Below are 14909 nucleotides of genomic sequence, written 5' to 3' on the forward strand. Positions count from 1 at the left end.
GCTACTTAAACAAATAGAAATAAACGGGTTACAACCCCTATCCAACAACTACACCAAGATTGAATCTCAAAGTAAACGTTTAATAAAATGGTGGGAAGCATTTATAAAACAAAACAAAAAAAAACTCAATGCGCTTCCTGTAACCCCTTTTATTTACTGACTAACAAACACAACAAAAACCATGTTGTAGGTCTAACTCGTACCGGTTGCCGACATGTTCATACATCCTCCCTGGAACAGATAGTAAAGGGGGATCGTGAAAGCAGAGCTGCCCCTGCAACGAGCAACAAACACAACAGTCACACACACTGACCGCCAACACAGTAGGTGTCGGTGTGTGCCGGTGAGTCAGGAGTTTGGACGGCGTTTACTACACGCTTTGAAGGCGCTGGAAAGATGCCCCCGTCAGCAGGAACGAAGACACCCGGCGGGTCTCTAATCATAAAAGTCAGTAGTCAAGTTCATTAAAACGGCCTGCTTTCTTTGACAGACTGTAAGTATAAAAAAAAGGCCACGTGTTGCTGGCGCAAGGAGAGTGAACGGTCAAATCACTGAATGCGTTTCCAGCGGTAGGCCTATATTTAATTGATTGAGCTAAAACAACTCCAAAATGAAGACCTGTGTTGTTCGTTGATTTGAGACAGAACATTTGGGCATTCAATGAATTCAATATCAATGAGATGTTTCCCTGGAGCTAATAGGGCCGATTGCTGACACTGTAGGGCCATCCGCTCGCACCGCTGGGCCGGGAAAGGGTTAGCATTGGGAAATCCATCGACTGAGAGACAATAACTAAAGAAAAGAGTCTTATTATTTTAAATGAGAACCAGGAGACTTAAATGAATGAGCCTACTGTGTAAACAAACACACACACACGGGCACACAAGCATGTACGACCGCTTAAGCACACACAGACGCATGCGCCCAGACACACGCACACAAAGCCCATTCACACGGGGCTCAATAACGCACACATGTACACAATATGCCCTCTACACAAGCACACAGACACACACGCGCACGCGCACACGCACACACACACACACACACACACACACACACACAGTCTCCTGCAGTCACAAACATAGTCTCTTTGATTTGAATTGTGTAATCATCAGGCCTAAGGAGGAGTGATGGGGGAGCTATGATGCAGCTGTCTGGCAGATTTGGGATCCGTCCTGGCCACGGTTTCAGTTCTCTTCCTTGTTGAGGCAGAAGCTTTCGCGGAAATCGTTCACGGGGGTCTTCTGAGGTTGCCATCTTGGAGTCTGTTCATTTTGGTTTTGGTTTTTTGTTTAATTGTACGAGGTAGACTTATTGGGGGAAGTAAAGCTTTTCACATCGCTCCCTTGACATTGTCCATGGGAACCCCCAAACACACAATAACACTATATTGTTCTCGAATCAAACGGATGTCTAAACCATAGATTGTATTTCAGAACATACAGTAACAAATGTTAAGCCTCTAAGGCCATTAGTGTTTGCACAATGCAAGGGTTTTCCTTTGACAGATCATTAATCCTTATTATTTTAGACATTACAAATCCTATAAATGCTACCATTGGGAAAAGCAATTTGAATACTGTTAAAATGTATTTCGTTCTTGTGCCTTCAGCCCTACATTTAGTATCATGATTCTATTTGTATATATGCCATTACAATACAGCAAAATGTGGAGGTACAGGATGGTCTTTTCTACAGATGGTTAAGTCCAATTGGAGCAGGAGCATCCAACTCATTTGAGGTTTTCGTGCCAAAAAAGACCAAATGCTACTCAAATGGCAATCGACAAAAGAAGAACACAACATACAATTATTTCCCTGTGGGTGTCAGAATAGCTGCGAAGATTCTATTATTTTTTTGCCGCTTTTTGCTGCGTTCACTTTAGGCATGTCAAGCCTCCATTGACTTCAATGATTAAATACTTATTCTTCCAAACATCTTGAAAAAACATTGTCCTGTATAAACTTTTAAAGTTGAAGCTAGCAGTTTTTTTAATCAATTAACCGTGAACTTGTCAATCTGAAGAGTGGAACGGATTGAGTGACATATAGTAGTGGAATAAAAACATAGGTAAATAAGTACATTGGGTGAGCACATAGAGCTACCTAGTATCCTGCCGTCTCATTTCCAGCACTTGCAATGGAGCAATTAGTCTAACAGAGCATCGGTCAAACTCAGCAGTATTGCTGACCTCGTTAGACCTGTGAAGATACGAGCTCACATCCTCCCATGGCGCCCTCGCTGTACCTCCTCCTGCTCCACGTTAGATCCAAACATCTGGGAGGAGAGAACTTCACTCTCTTTAAGAGTCAGTCCATAAACGGACCGGAGGAGAGTTCCCTCTCTTAAGACTCAGTCCATAAACTGACCCACTGGGGAACATCAAAGGCCACATATCTCAAAGCACCTTGGAGACGCAACATCACCATTCTAATCCGAACTCGACTATTATTTGACTATTTAGACACTTTTATCGAAAGCTGCCTCATGGTAATTTTCTTCCATTTGTAGATAAATGCCATTAATAAGCAGGTTGGGTTGGGTCGTTAACCTCAAAGATAGGCGGACTGTGAACGTTGAGGGGGAAAACTAGAAACATCCAAATTGGGGTCAACGACCTAACCACTACACACGCCTGCTCAAGGGGCATGGACTAAATCGGTGCACTTGCAGGTTAGGCCATAGATCCACAAATCCCATCACATTCTAGTAAAACTTAGCATCTAGACTGCTGCATTCAGCATCACCTGAAGCCACATATCATATCTAAACATAAATGAAAGAGAGAAGCAGATGTCACTATGGAGTTTCCCTTAGCTACAACATTACGACACGTACGCTATCTCATCCACTTTCTTAAAAGGTCCTGAATAAACCAACAGACCAATGAAACGTGGTAGTAATTGAAGTAATAAGTGTGCTGAGATGCGCATACTTTCACTGGGATATTGACATTTTTTACATTCAAGGCAGGTTTTAATTGTGTTAAAGTGATACTTGTTGATATAGAGGAGTTGTGGTGGCTACATTCTCCGACCCAAAACTTCACAGGCATCCCAAGGTCAGGAAAGAGGTTGACCTAGAAACCGACTGCAGCACAGTCCAATTACTGCATGGCAGCAGTGCCTTTGAAATGTTATGATTAGCGACTATTGCGGAGGGGCTTTGGGGCGGCAAGTTCTGTACGTGTTTGTGTGTGTCATGTGGAAAGGTGTCATGGCAAACTAGGCTCAGGCTGTGAGATGTGGGAAGAGGGTTGGGTATTCGCGGAAGCAAGCAGAAAGGGAGAAACATATTACTTGACATGTGACATCCATGTGACATAGCTTAAATTGTGTTTTCCATGAAGATCAAGGCTAGCTGCATTTTGCTTTTTATGTCCGATTTTTACTTTGCTGCCTGGCACCATCAACAGGCTGAGAACATCAGGATGTGCTTCATAGAGATGTTGTGTTGGGGGCAGGCAGAGACTCTTCTAGCTTTTTGACTATGGATTAATTCAACAGTGAGGGCCTTCCAAATTCATAGAAATTTATTAAAATGGATAAATAGATATATTTAGATCGATACATTAGTATTCATACTCCAAACTGTATTCATACTCCAAAACCTATACCTATTTTTGAGATACAATAATTATACTTTGTAGACTCCTGATATAATAAAATACATCTAAAATGTATGATGGGGTAACGGACCATCTGCATACCTTTTAACAACAACCAACTGCTCTTCCGGACCTTTGGATTACTCATTTGTGAAATCATTTCCTTGACTTATTTTAGCCACCAGATACTAAAAGGGCTCTTTGTAATTTCAGAAGACTTTCCCTACCAACGATACATTAGCAGTGAAAAACTAAATGAGCAATTTCCATTACTGTTATTTTTAAGAACTTTAATTGCTATATTTATTTTGAAATGTAGATGAGTCATTATTTAGAGTACTTAAGTGGAAAAAACAAGTATTATATTGACATGAGCCAATGTATCACAGTCTACAGACAGTTGAGCTACCATTGAGAGTCTGTTTGTCTTTAAAAACCAATGGAATACGGCTGGTTAACAGAATTGGCGAGTAACATGGACTGAACACTCTGCTGAAATGTTCCAAGAAATTATTATCATTGTTAAATAGTTCATATTGTAGCGTAAATAATTCAATGTATTTTCATCAACAAATGGTTGTTTATCAGAGGATGCAGCACATTGACATGACCCAATTATAATATTAAGTCTTATATTAAATAAGACTTATGGATCAAACTCAACCCACAGGCATGTCTAGGCTTGTTCATTTTGCCACAGTGATGATTGTCTCCATCTACTGGTGAGAGATACAAATATCAAATCAATTTCAGCTTTACAAAACACCACGTTATGTCTTGTTTTGAAAACTTTTTTAGCTAGATTTGTTTAATAAACTCCATCAAATCAATAACTGCCAGGCACAGAGAAGTAGGGTCGCTTTGCACTGTAGAATCCAGAGCTCCTCCCAAGCACTGAGATTGATTTCCAGAAATGTCTGTTACACCAAATAATGGCCAACTTGACTGAAGACTTCAATCTGGTCTTAATTTCTTCATTAGGACAGAAACAATAGGTCGCTTTAAAGAGTTTTATTAACAATTTGACCAAACAAACCTACAAATAACGTGTTCAAAGGACACCTTAAATAGAAGCATAGTTTATTAGCTACATAACCCTTAACTTAAAGCTTTAAAGTATTATAAATCTTTGAGTACATAGTTAACACATTTTAATATAAAGAATTATTGTAGAGATGTACAACAACCTGAATGATTGTTAGATTGTGTTGTTGTTCTATCTGTGCTGTTCTTTCATTTGACCTCACCAGAACTAACAACAAAAAACTAACAACAAACCTCGTAAGTTTACACAGCGAGGCCAATCAAATGTTTCCCAAAAGCGTTATCATAACTCTTCACATGGTAATATACCATTCTAGTGAGGTGGATAACGTTTGATTGCATGGCATTAGAACACAACCACCTTGGCCTGTTTAGGTTTGGCTTTCTTCACCGGCACGTCCACGTCCTCGTGGTCGGCACTCATGTTGTTGGACAGCCAGCCCAACGTGATGGCGGTCACTGTCAACACAGGAGGGCAAATGGAAGATTCATCAACCCTCGTTAACCCACCACCACGAGTGTCCTCTCCAGTCTACTGCTGTGGTGCATGTTTGAGGATGACTGTGGACTTTGGAGTCTGACCATTATTCTGGGAGTAGAACACCCTAACCGATCGACTGTACGGCCCGCTGAAACCACTTTCCAAGCAGAGGACTAAATAAGGATGTCTAAATTAATTTACAGTGATACTTCATTTGTTTTAGTTGGTAACAGCAGTTACATTTTTCGTAGTTACAAATTAATGTGTTCATTGTTCTACGGCACTTCTTAAAGGTCCCATGACATGCTATTTTATGTATTCTTTAATATAGGTATTAGTGGGCAACTAACACAGTATTCAAAGACGTTCCCTAAATTCAGCCGTGGTGCAGAGTTACAGCCACTCCGAGCCAGTCGCACATTGAGCTTCCCCCAAATGCGCTGTTTCGGTGGGCGTGTCAAGGAGGAGGGTGGGGGTGTGGCCCTGAGCAGCTTGCAGCCACCATGTGCTCTGTTTACAGTGGATGTATCGCAATGGCGAGCCGCACACAGCCTTTAGCCGTGTTCTGTAAATATTCTAGAACACACGGGAGTCCTGGAGCTCTATATCTAAATATTATCATATAGCCTACACAGATATCTATATCATATAATATATATTATCACGGCCAAAAGCTGTGTGAGCCGATATTATGAATCTCAAACGACCGCGTTGGGTTCTCCGACGTTCCTGGTTCTTCAACGTCCACATCAATGTGAATACACACACTGTAACGCAAGTGTTTCTTGTCGGTTCTTTGACGTGTCTTGTATTTCCACAACGAGACTGTCGTGGGGGTTATCTGAGCCATGGTTGAGAAGGAATTGGGGGAAAGGAACTTTGATTTGACTCGCTGAAGTACATGAACTGCGACATGCCGCCGGTTGCCGCGAGGCACCATCGCCCGGCAGCGGGCAGCCGGCAGCGCGCGGTTCAGTCGACTTCAGGTTGATGTGAAAGTGGAAGAACCAGAGACGTCGCAGAACCCGACAAAGTCGTTTGTGATTCATAATATCGTCTGGAGGCGCACACAATATGTTATATGATATATAGATATCTATTATTTAGATATAGAGCTCCAGGACTGTAACGCAAGTGTTGTACACTTCCTTGTTATTTGGATAACCGTTCTGCTGTTGGTGAGATGGCGCATAACACGTCGGACTCTCGTATCTGGTATTTCTACAACGAGACTCGTATTGGGGGTTATCTCAGCCAAGGTTGAGAATGAATTGGGGGGAAGGAACTTTGGCTTTGACTCCCTCAAGAACATGAACCACGACATGGAGGAGAAAGGGATTGTTGGCGGCGAATGTCTCCCGCTTGAGCCCCGCTGAGGGACCACCGCCGGAGGCGGAGGTGCATAAGCGCTGCCCGGCAAAGATCCCTTTCTCCTCCTTGTCGTGGTTCATGTTCTTGAGGGAGTCAAAGCCAAAGTTCCTTCCCCCCAATTCATTCTCAACCTTGGCTGAGATAACCCCCAATACGAGTCTCGTTGTAGAAATACCAGATACGAGAGTCCGACGTGTTGCGCCATCACACCAACAGCAGAACGGTTATCCAAATAACAAGGAAGTGTACAACACTTGCGTTACAGTCCTGGAGCTCTATATCTAAATAATATCATATGATACATAGATATCTATATCATATAACATATTGTGTGCGCCTCCAGACGATATTATGAATCACATAATATCTTTGTCGGGTTCTGCGACGTCTCTGGTTCTTCCACTTTCACATCAACCTGAAGTCGACTGAACCGCGCGCTGCCTGCGGCCGGCTGCCCGCGGCCGGCTGCCCGCTGCCGGGCGATGGTGCCTCGCGGCAACCGGCGGCATGTCGCAGTTCATGTACTTCACAGAGTCAAACCAAAGTTCCTTTCCCCCAATTCCTTCTCAACCATGGCTTAGATAACCCCCACGACAGTCTCGTTGTGGAAATACAAGACACGTCAAAGAACCGACAAGAAACACTTGCGTTACAGTGTGTGTATTCACACACACACATGTGGCGCTCGCACGGTCGAGTCTCATTGGCGGGCCAACGTCTCTGGGCGGGCCAGGCAGAGTAAGGGGAGGAGCTGAGATTCCTCATGACGTCATGAGCACAGATTTCCAAATCAGCGCGCTTGAGCCTCCGTTTTTTCAAAGGGGAGCAGAACAGCTAGTGCTCGTTTTACACCAAACGCAAGTTTTAGCCACTGGGGGACCATAGGCAGGCTAGGGGAACTCATATTTATGTTAGAAAACCTCATAAATTGAGATTTTCATGTCATGGGACCTTTAAGACGTGTGTGGATAGAAGAGTAGCATTCAAAATGACCAGATGTAAATGTGGACATGAGGGAAGAACCCCGCGCGCACACGCACACACACACACACACACACACACACACACACACACACACACACACACACACACACACACACACACACACACACACTACCTTTAGACTGGTGCTCGGGACAGTCCTTCTGGAAGTGCTCCACAGAGCCACACACGTGACAGCTACCTCCTGCAAAGACAACTCATATCAACACAACTATACACTGGCTGGTTCAACATCCCTGGTATCCCACGGCAGAAGAGTTTTCCTAAAGGCTGACATATTATACCACCAGGTTTGAGTTGGATTGTGATGGACGGATCAGTCTACCAGCCCACCCAGTGGACTGTAGCAAACGTTGCTCATCTATCCGTCATGCATCTACGTTGACACGCCCACTTGTGTTGTCAGAAGAGGCAGATTTTCACAACGGCTTGTAACGGATAATCACACTCACACCTGGTGGTATAAATTGTCACGTTTAACTTAGAGACCTGTGCTTACCTTCTTTGTATAGACCCTTAGGGTTGTCAGGACACGACCGTGACAAGTGCCCCGTCTTTCCACAGATGAAGCACTTTGCGTAAGGAAACTCCCCTAAGAGGCAGAAAACGTGTTAACATGACATACCACCTTCCCTCCTTCAGTCTGTGAAGAGGTAACGCAACATCCACAAACAAACGGCAGAGATTTTACCCACAGGCAACACCTGTCATGAACAGTTGAACTAACCTCATCCACCTGCACTTTAGCATCGTCATGCTACTAGACAAAGGAGTCCGATATTTAAATTGTCTGTTATATTGCTGCAATGTACATTCAAAACACATCTCGATATTATATCACCTTCAACTACTTTTCTTGTGTGCCCGATGATCAAATGTTTAATGTCCCTAATGTTGTACGTCCTTAAGACCACACAAAAATTAAATAAATATTGAGACCTAAAACAGATGAGCTATCGGTTTGCCTGAGAGTGTACATTTGCTGCCCTCACCTAGAGCCGGATCCACCTTCGCCCGGCACCTCGTGACTTCGTGTTCAGTGGATCCACAACGGAAGCAGATCCCCCTGCCCATCTCCGCGTCGCGCTCCGCCTCGGGGCAGTCAGCCAGACCGTGGCCCGGCTGCTTACAGTTGAAGCAGAGCTATCGGGAAGAACCGGACGAAGCAAACAATATGAAACAAGAGAGCATATGGTAGCACCGTAAGCTTCTTTTGTACCCACTCCAAATTTGATTTAATGTAGGCTAAATAACGTGAGAAAGAAGCGCAGAGCACTTAGAAAAGTAATCACTCACCATTTTACTTTTCTTATCGTTTTGCCTCCTTATCCTCCTGTCCTCCCGGCGGTTGTCTTTCCTCACAGCGGTCTCCAGCTCTTCTCGGAGGCCCTGCTCCCCGTCCTGTTGGCCCCTGGGGAGAGGCTGGCCGCTCTCCTCCAGGTACGCCATGAAGCCGTTTACGTCTACATTATCATAGTCCTTCTTCTTCTTGTTGGGCTTTTTATAATCTGCAGGCTCCTGCCGCTGAGTCCTCCGTAGAGGGTCCGATGGAACTGGACGTGGTCTTCCTGTGGAAGCAGGGAATGTCCTTTTGGCTCCCGACTGAGCAGTAGTGTGTTTCAGCTGGTCCCATGGGGTGGCGTCGGCTGGTTTGTGTTTATGGATGTTATTGGCTCTGGCCCATCTCGTCATCTTGACACCTTCTGATCAAACATTAAAATATATCTACATTAGCGTAAGACGACCGTTTTTACACAAGCGGCCAACAATATCAGATCTGCCATGAGATACAGTTTGATAAAAGAGGAGAGTCTATATGGTCAGCGGATGCACGCTGGTGTTTACTTAGCGATATAGAACATCAGTACAGACACTACGCACCTTGTTCCCGTACATTACCCGAGAAGGTTTTACTGCAATGACACTAGTTATTCAAAGCACGGATAGCAACTATTATATACATGTATATAAAAAAATACCATCACTGTTAGCTGTAACATGTGGACATATTTACCTGGGAAGTACTTCTCTTCTTCTATGTTTTACCGGAAATCGCCATTCTACCTTTCGATGTTTTGTCGCCCTCTATCGGTCTAGGGGGGTCAACTCCAGTCACGCAAGGAAACAATCGTAATTAAAAATTATGTTGTTTTTTTTACCTATATACATACAGTCAGTAAAAGAAGTGTAGATATATAAGCGATATACTTAATAACACTTAATTAATATTAACAATAAAAGATTCTTTATGCATTCTCACAAATAAACCCCTCCCAAACAGGCCACCAATCAGGCCACCTCAGCTGGTTATAATAATCACACTGGTAGGAAATTAGAGCACATTGGTCCAGAAGAGGTTGGTTATCTGGGGTGACATGAAGGCATCGAGAATACTTCGAGAATTTTGTGTAATGTGTTTGTCACGCCTAATTTCTCTGTTGTGTCTGTCAATGTGTATTGGACATGGTAAGAAAATAAACTTTATTTATTTATTGTTGATTATACATAATGTAGCCTATCTAATTTGGTCGATCTTTTTTTTGCAGTGCAATGTAGTCCTGTGACAAATCATGGAAATGGTGTGTTTCTACTTCTAGTTGCATTATACTGGCCAGTGTTGACATTGATCTAATCATTTATTAATCTATTTCCTTTTCTTTTTTTTTTAAATTGCATATAGAAGTCTTTGGAGATTTGTATGCCGATGCCATAAACTATGCCCGAGATAATCCAGAAACATTAGAAGGTAAATGCCCAACCTGTTTGGCATTGGTGTTAATTCATTGAATAGTCATCGTAACAATTTAATTTGTTGCCATTTTGAATGTTTTCCTTATTCCTTGCAGCGATACTTGCCTTTGACAAGGCCATCGTTGAGGGAGACATAATTATGCCAGTAAGTAAAATCATTTCCGCAGCTTGTTTTCACGAGTATACACTTGCATGGTTTAGGTTGCGTGGGTTTTATTTGAGTAGGCCCTGTTTTTTTTTATTTATATACATCCAGTATATTGTAGTAATGGGTTTCTCTTTCTGTGTGTGTGTGTGTGTGTGTGTGTGTGTGTGTGTGTGTGTGTGTGTGTGTGTGTGTGTGTGTGTGTGTGTGTGTGTGTGTGTGTGTGTGTGTGTGTGTGTGTGTGTGTGTGTGTGTGTGTGTGTGTGTGTGTGTGTGTGTGTGTGTGTGTGTGTGTGTGTGTGTGTGTGTGTGTGTGTGTGTGTGTGTGTGTGTGTGTGTGTGTGTGTGTGTGTGTGTGTGTGTGTGTGTGTGTGTGTGTGTGTCCGCGGTAGTCAAACAGGAACGCCGTTGATGCCGTCTGGCCAGCCGTCAACGGAAAGGTCTCTGTGGCGTTTGTGATCCACCCCGATTTAGGTTGGTCGTGTAATGAATTAATGGGCCAATGTATGGTGTCCTTCTGGGTTTCGGGGGGAGTTTCCTTGTGTATTTGTAGAAGTTTACAACTGTGTTTGCCCAGTCGATATGACTGACAGCATGCTGAAGGCGATGGAGATATTGTCTGAAAACGCCTGTGTGTCCTTTCACAAACGAAGCACAGAACCAGACTATATACATTTCTACCCAAGCAAGGGGTGAGTGAGATTAACCAGACGCCACCAGAATAATAATAATAATATATTTTCAGCCATTTGTGAATTGCGTTTTGTTGTAGTTGTGCATCCTATGTGGGGTACCAAGGCGGAGAGCAAAAGTTATACGTTGGGCCAATGTGCAACGTTGGAAATATAGCACATGAGATACTGCATGCTCTGGGGTTCCATCACGAACATACGCGGCTGGACCGCAACGAACATATCGAGGTCATTGAAAACAACATTCAGAAAGGTGACGTTTGTATTTGTATTTGTCTAGTATTGATGGATGGTCGGTCAATTATTTTCAACATCGGGAGTCGTTGATTGTAAGGGGATTTCTCCGGTTCATAATCTTTACAGGAAAGCGCAGTAACTTCAAAATGAAAGATGGAAAAACTTTTGGAATTCCTTACGATACTTCTTCGATTATGCACTACGGACGGTAAAGCATGTAGATGATGACAATTACTTGACTTTTGGGGTGTTTGTGCTGTGTAATATTGTGTCCACTTTATTTTAATAGACAGTACTTCTCTAAAAATGGATTGCCCACCATCAAGCTGTTGAAGCATAGCAGCGATATGGGACAAAGGACTCACCTGACTCCACATGATATGAAAAGAATCAGAGTCCTCTACCAATGTGGTTTGTACGGTCTTTGACTGGAATACATCTTGTTGAACAATACTTCAGTGTATCTAATGGCCTATTTTTTTTTTTTTATATCTCATCTTTCACTAGCTGGAACGGGAGAAATGGATGACAAGCTGTCGAAGGAAAAGGAAGACACATTTCTCAAAATGTTTGATCGACTAAAGAAATTGTATTTGGACGTACCAGGAGTCTCTGCCGATTTCAATACCTACCAACCAGTTGGATGATGGGTTGGATATCAGTCGTTTTTTATTTGTAGCCTACACGATGGCTTCACTTTTTTTTGGTATTGGCTAAAATTGTAACTCTCCTAAATGATAAAAAGCGTTTTTTATAAAAGACTTGTCACAGACTTTTTTTCATACCCTAAACAAGGCTGTAATACCCTTGGAATGCAAGAAGACCTGCTTGTGTCTGGCTACAAAATGAACCTCGTTTCATTTATTGGGCTGAGCCTCAATGTACATGTGTGCCTGCCTGGCAAAGGCGTTTTCCTATACTATACTGGCGGTAGGCCCACTGGCCCAGCTTGGCACGGTGGGGTACCTTACGACAACCCAACACGGCTAGAATTTGAATATCCATCCCCAACACTTCCCGAGGTCTTTAACTGAACACACCATTTATTTCTTTTGTTGTTTTTTTTTTTTTTTTCTTAATACCACCTAGAACAGTTATGTTTTGGGGTGTTTTGTGCCATACTAGAGCCTTTTAGCAAAAAGCTAAAAATAAAATAAAAGGTTTTTTAAGTGCACATTTCTTATTAGGCTGTAGCTGGAGTACCCCTGGCTGTAGCTGGTGCAGGCAGAATTGTCCTGGTTTACACAGAAAATAGATGGCCAGAGATCGAGGTAAACGCCACACTCCCAGTCCAGAAAACAAGCTTATGCTGCCGTTTCGGGCTAAAAACAAACCCCACAGCAGCCGATGGATGTAGCAGTAGACTGGTAAAAGCACACGGAGTAGGTATCCAAAACGGATGAAATAAGTTTTGGAGCAAACAATTGTTCAGTGGCTTGCACCAAACTTGATTGAAAGGCAACCAACTTTTATTTCCAGACTCGGGGTCCAATACATACACGTACCAATACAAACGGCACATACACAAACAACACGACAATTACAGGCAATGATACCAGTGTTTCCACGTGGATGACTGCTATCGCACAGTACAAAGACCAAGGTTTGACAGCACCATAATGATGAGGTTACATGAACACTTGCACTGCTCCACCTGGGTTTTTTAAGCAGTATACGCAAACCATTATCTGGAGCTTCTGGATGCTAGACTTTTTAAACTTGGTCCATAAGGGGGCAGTACACAGGAGTACAGTATGCTTTCAACAAGCTTATCTGAGCACCAGTGGAATTTTCTAACCAGCATCTTAGCTTGTGCATATAACATGCGGCGCTACCTGTAGATGTCATCATCACACATTTGATCTGCGATGATGTGTCCTAGATATCAGTTCATTACCTACAGTTAAAACTGCCCTGCCAGGTAAAAAGATGGAAAGTTTAAATCCATATCTCCTTGTTTTACAGATCAGAACACTCTTTTTGCATCAAATTTGACAGCATACTCGGTACATATGTTCAGCATCTCTTGAAACCCAGCACTGCTAGGAGAAAAGATAGTTAATCATCTGCATTCATAAGGTGGTTAACCAGGGTGTTCCAACCATGCATCCTGTTTTACTGGCTCTTAGTTGATCAAATAAATCATTGATATAAATATTAAAAAGGGCAGGTGAGAGTAACCCCCCCATTACCCACGCCAAATGGTGTAGAGACTGCATTCCCCCACTTGACCTGCATGCTCTGGTTAGCATACCAATATGCCAGGATCCTAATTATGCTATTGGGCACACCTCTTTGGCTGAGCTTTGAAAACAACTTAAAATGATTGTAGAGATCACTTAACGCAATTGAATAGCTCCGAATAATATTGCTTCCACAGCTCACATATCTTGTCGGCTCCAGAAACTCCTTCAGTATGGTAACGATGCACTGACTCTGTTCAGTGCTCTCACCTCCTTCCAGAAGCCAGTAACATTGTTTCCAAGAAGCTTCTCAGCCATAGAGTCCACTCTCATTACTTGCTCATGTTTGCTGATATAACGAACTGCATATTTATACCTTGCGTGCGTTGGTAAGCTTTTTGTGGTCCAGGACAGGCCCCTCTCTGGGCCTACCTGCCAGGACCCAGGCCTCATATGCGTTCTTGGCTTCAGCATGATAAGTACCCACATACTTGTTCCCCCCTGGCTTGATGTTAGACTTGTCTTTTATTAGAGTAAGTAAAGCATGGTCTACTGGCCTTGTACACAGCTCCTGCAATACAATTATACAGAGGTCCTTACAGTGAGAGCTATCATTGCAATTCACATCAGAGCACAAAATTGCATCGCTGGGTAGATAATATACATCCCTTAAAAGACCATCAGTTCTACCATAGTATAACATCACATCTTCATTTGTGTGTTTAGACCAATCCAGCTTAGCCTTACAATCACTGTTAAGTACCATACCAAAAGGGACCTGGTCAGACATGTTTGAGAGGATTTTTTTTGTTTGAGAGGATGTTAAAATAAATTAAACTTGTTAAAACAAACACTAAAAAGAACAAATTACAGGCTGCCAGCTACGGAGGGTCAAATATGCGAATATCTGTCGAATATCCAACAACAAACACGTCTTCACCACGGTGAGCTGGACGTCGAGCTGCACCCACTTGGCTCTGCAGTGAGGATGACTATGGCCGCGTTCAAAATCGCATTGCTTTTATTCTTACTTTACTGTTGCACAGTGTGCATACAATTGGGACATAATAATGCAGGTGATCTCAAGGATCAACGCACACCTGTAGTACCACCAAGTATCAACCGTCGACTTTCAAGGCCTCTCTCGATGTGACGTATCTTCTGCTGCGCAAGGGATTGTTGGGCAGAATAGCCGAAAAAGCATGCTGGCTTGCATACTGAGAAATGCAACCGGATAGAGTACAACATCCTTGCATTTTTGGCATACTGCATTTTTCATCGGGACATACTAAGTCCGGCATACTAAATATTATGGTAGTATGGGTGTTGGATAACAGGGTATTTCAAATCCATTCGCCAGGTGGCGACATTGAACATGTGACAGGAAGAAACC

General features: G+C 43.0%; 3 protein-coding genes across 5 annotated transcripts in view; 2 read left to right on the top strand and 1 right to left on the bottom strand.

Annotated features, from left to right (window-relative positions):
• LOC132455688 (multiple C2 and transmembrane domain-containing protein 1-like) overlaps nucleotides 1-1325 on the top strand; it is a 160818-nt gene extending 159493 nt beyond the window's left edge. The window contains exon 23 of the transcript XR_009525321.1: nucleotides 1313-1325. The gene's annotated coding sequence lies outside the window, so the exon portion shown is untranslated. The remainder of the gene's footprint in view (nucleotides 1-1312) is intronic.
• Nucleotides 1326-4606: 3281 nt separating this feature from the next.
• zcchc9 (zinc finger, CCHC domain containing 9) lies at nucleotides 4607-9628 on the bottom strand. 2 transcript variants are annotated; one of them, XM_060049656.1, is made up of 6 exons: nucleotides 9523-9628; nucleotides 8805-9211; nucleotides 8501-8651; nucleotides 8008-8100; nucleotides 7624-7692; nucleotides 4607-5113 (listed from the first exon to the last, which is right to left on the bottom strand). In XM_060049656.1, exons 2-6 carry the CDS (start codon nucleotides 9198-9200, stop codon nucleotides 5001-5003), a joined length of 822 nt encoding a protein of 273 aa, XP_059905639.1. In that variant the 5' UTR covers nucleotides 9201-9211; nucleotides 9523-9628; the 3' UTR covers nucleotides 4607-5000. The 2 variants fall into 2 exon arrangements, with proteins under 2 accessions (XP_059905639.1, XP_059905640.1); XM_060049657.1 differs by having other exon boundaries at nucleotides 9390-9530.
• Nucleotides 9629-9821: 193 nt separating this feature from the next.
• Nucleotides 9822-12083, top strand: LOC132455718 (low choriolytic enzyme). 2 transcript variants are annotated; one of them, XM_060049653.1, is made up of 10 exons: nucleotides 9822-9974; nucleotides 10055-10087; nucleotides 10189-10254; nucleotides 10355-10404; nucleotides 10797-10878; nucleotides 10961-11096; nucleotides 11177-11349; nucleotides 11460-11541; nucleotides 11623-11744; nucleotides 11841-12083. In XM_060049653.1, exons 1-10 carry the CDS (start codon nucleotides 9884-9886, stop codon nucleotides 11978-11980), a joined length of 975 nt encoding a protein of 324 aa, XP_059905636.1. In that variant the 5' UTR covers nucleotides 9822-9883; the 3' UTR covers nucleotides 11981-12083. The 2 variants fall into 2 exon arrangements, with proteins under 2 accessions (XP_059905636.1, XP_059905637.1); XM_060049654.1 differs by having other exon boundaries at nucleotides 10982-11096.
• Nucleotides 12084-14909: the final 2826 nt, after the last annotated feature.

This window comes from Gadus macrocephalus, chromosome 4 (genome assembly GCF_031168955.1).
Source record: "Gadus macrocephalus chromosome 4, ASM3116895v1".
Taxonomy (NCBI): Eukaryota; Metazoa; Chordata; class Actinopteri; order Gadiformes; family Gadidae; genus Gadus; species Gadus macrocephalus.

Excerpts from the sequence above, each read along its gene's own strand:
- LOC132455718 (XM_060049653.1), top strand. The coding sequence starts at position 9,884 with ATGAAGGCATCGAGAATACTTCGAGAATTTTGTGTAATGTGTTTGTCA. Across the intron at positions 10,405-10,796 it reads AGGGAGACATAATTATGCCA|TCAAACAGGAACGCCGTTGA; the intron begins GTAAGTAAAATC and ends TGTCCGCGGTAG. Across the intron at positions 11,350-11,459 it reads TGAAAACAACATTCAGAAAG|GAAAGCGCAGTAACTTCAAA; the intron begins GTGACGTTTGTA and ends TAATCTTTACAG.
- zcchc9 (XM_060049656.1), bottom strand. The coding sequence starts at position 9,200 with ATGACGAGATGGGCCAGAGCCAATAACATCCATAAACACAAACCAGCC. Across the intron at positions 8,652-8,804 it reads ACGATAAGAAAAGTAAAATG|CTCTGCTTCAACTGTAAGCA; the intron begins GTGAGTGATTAC and ends TCTTCCCGATAG. Across the intron at positions 8,101-8,500 it reads GAAGGTGGATCCGGCTCTAG|GGGAGTTTCCTTACGCAAAG; the intron begins GTGAGGGCAGCA and ends TCTGCCTCTTAG.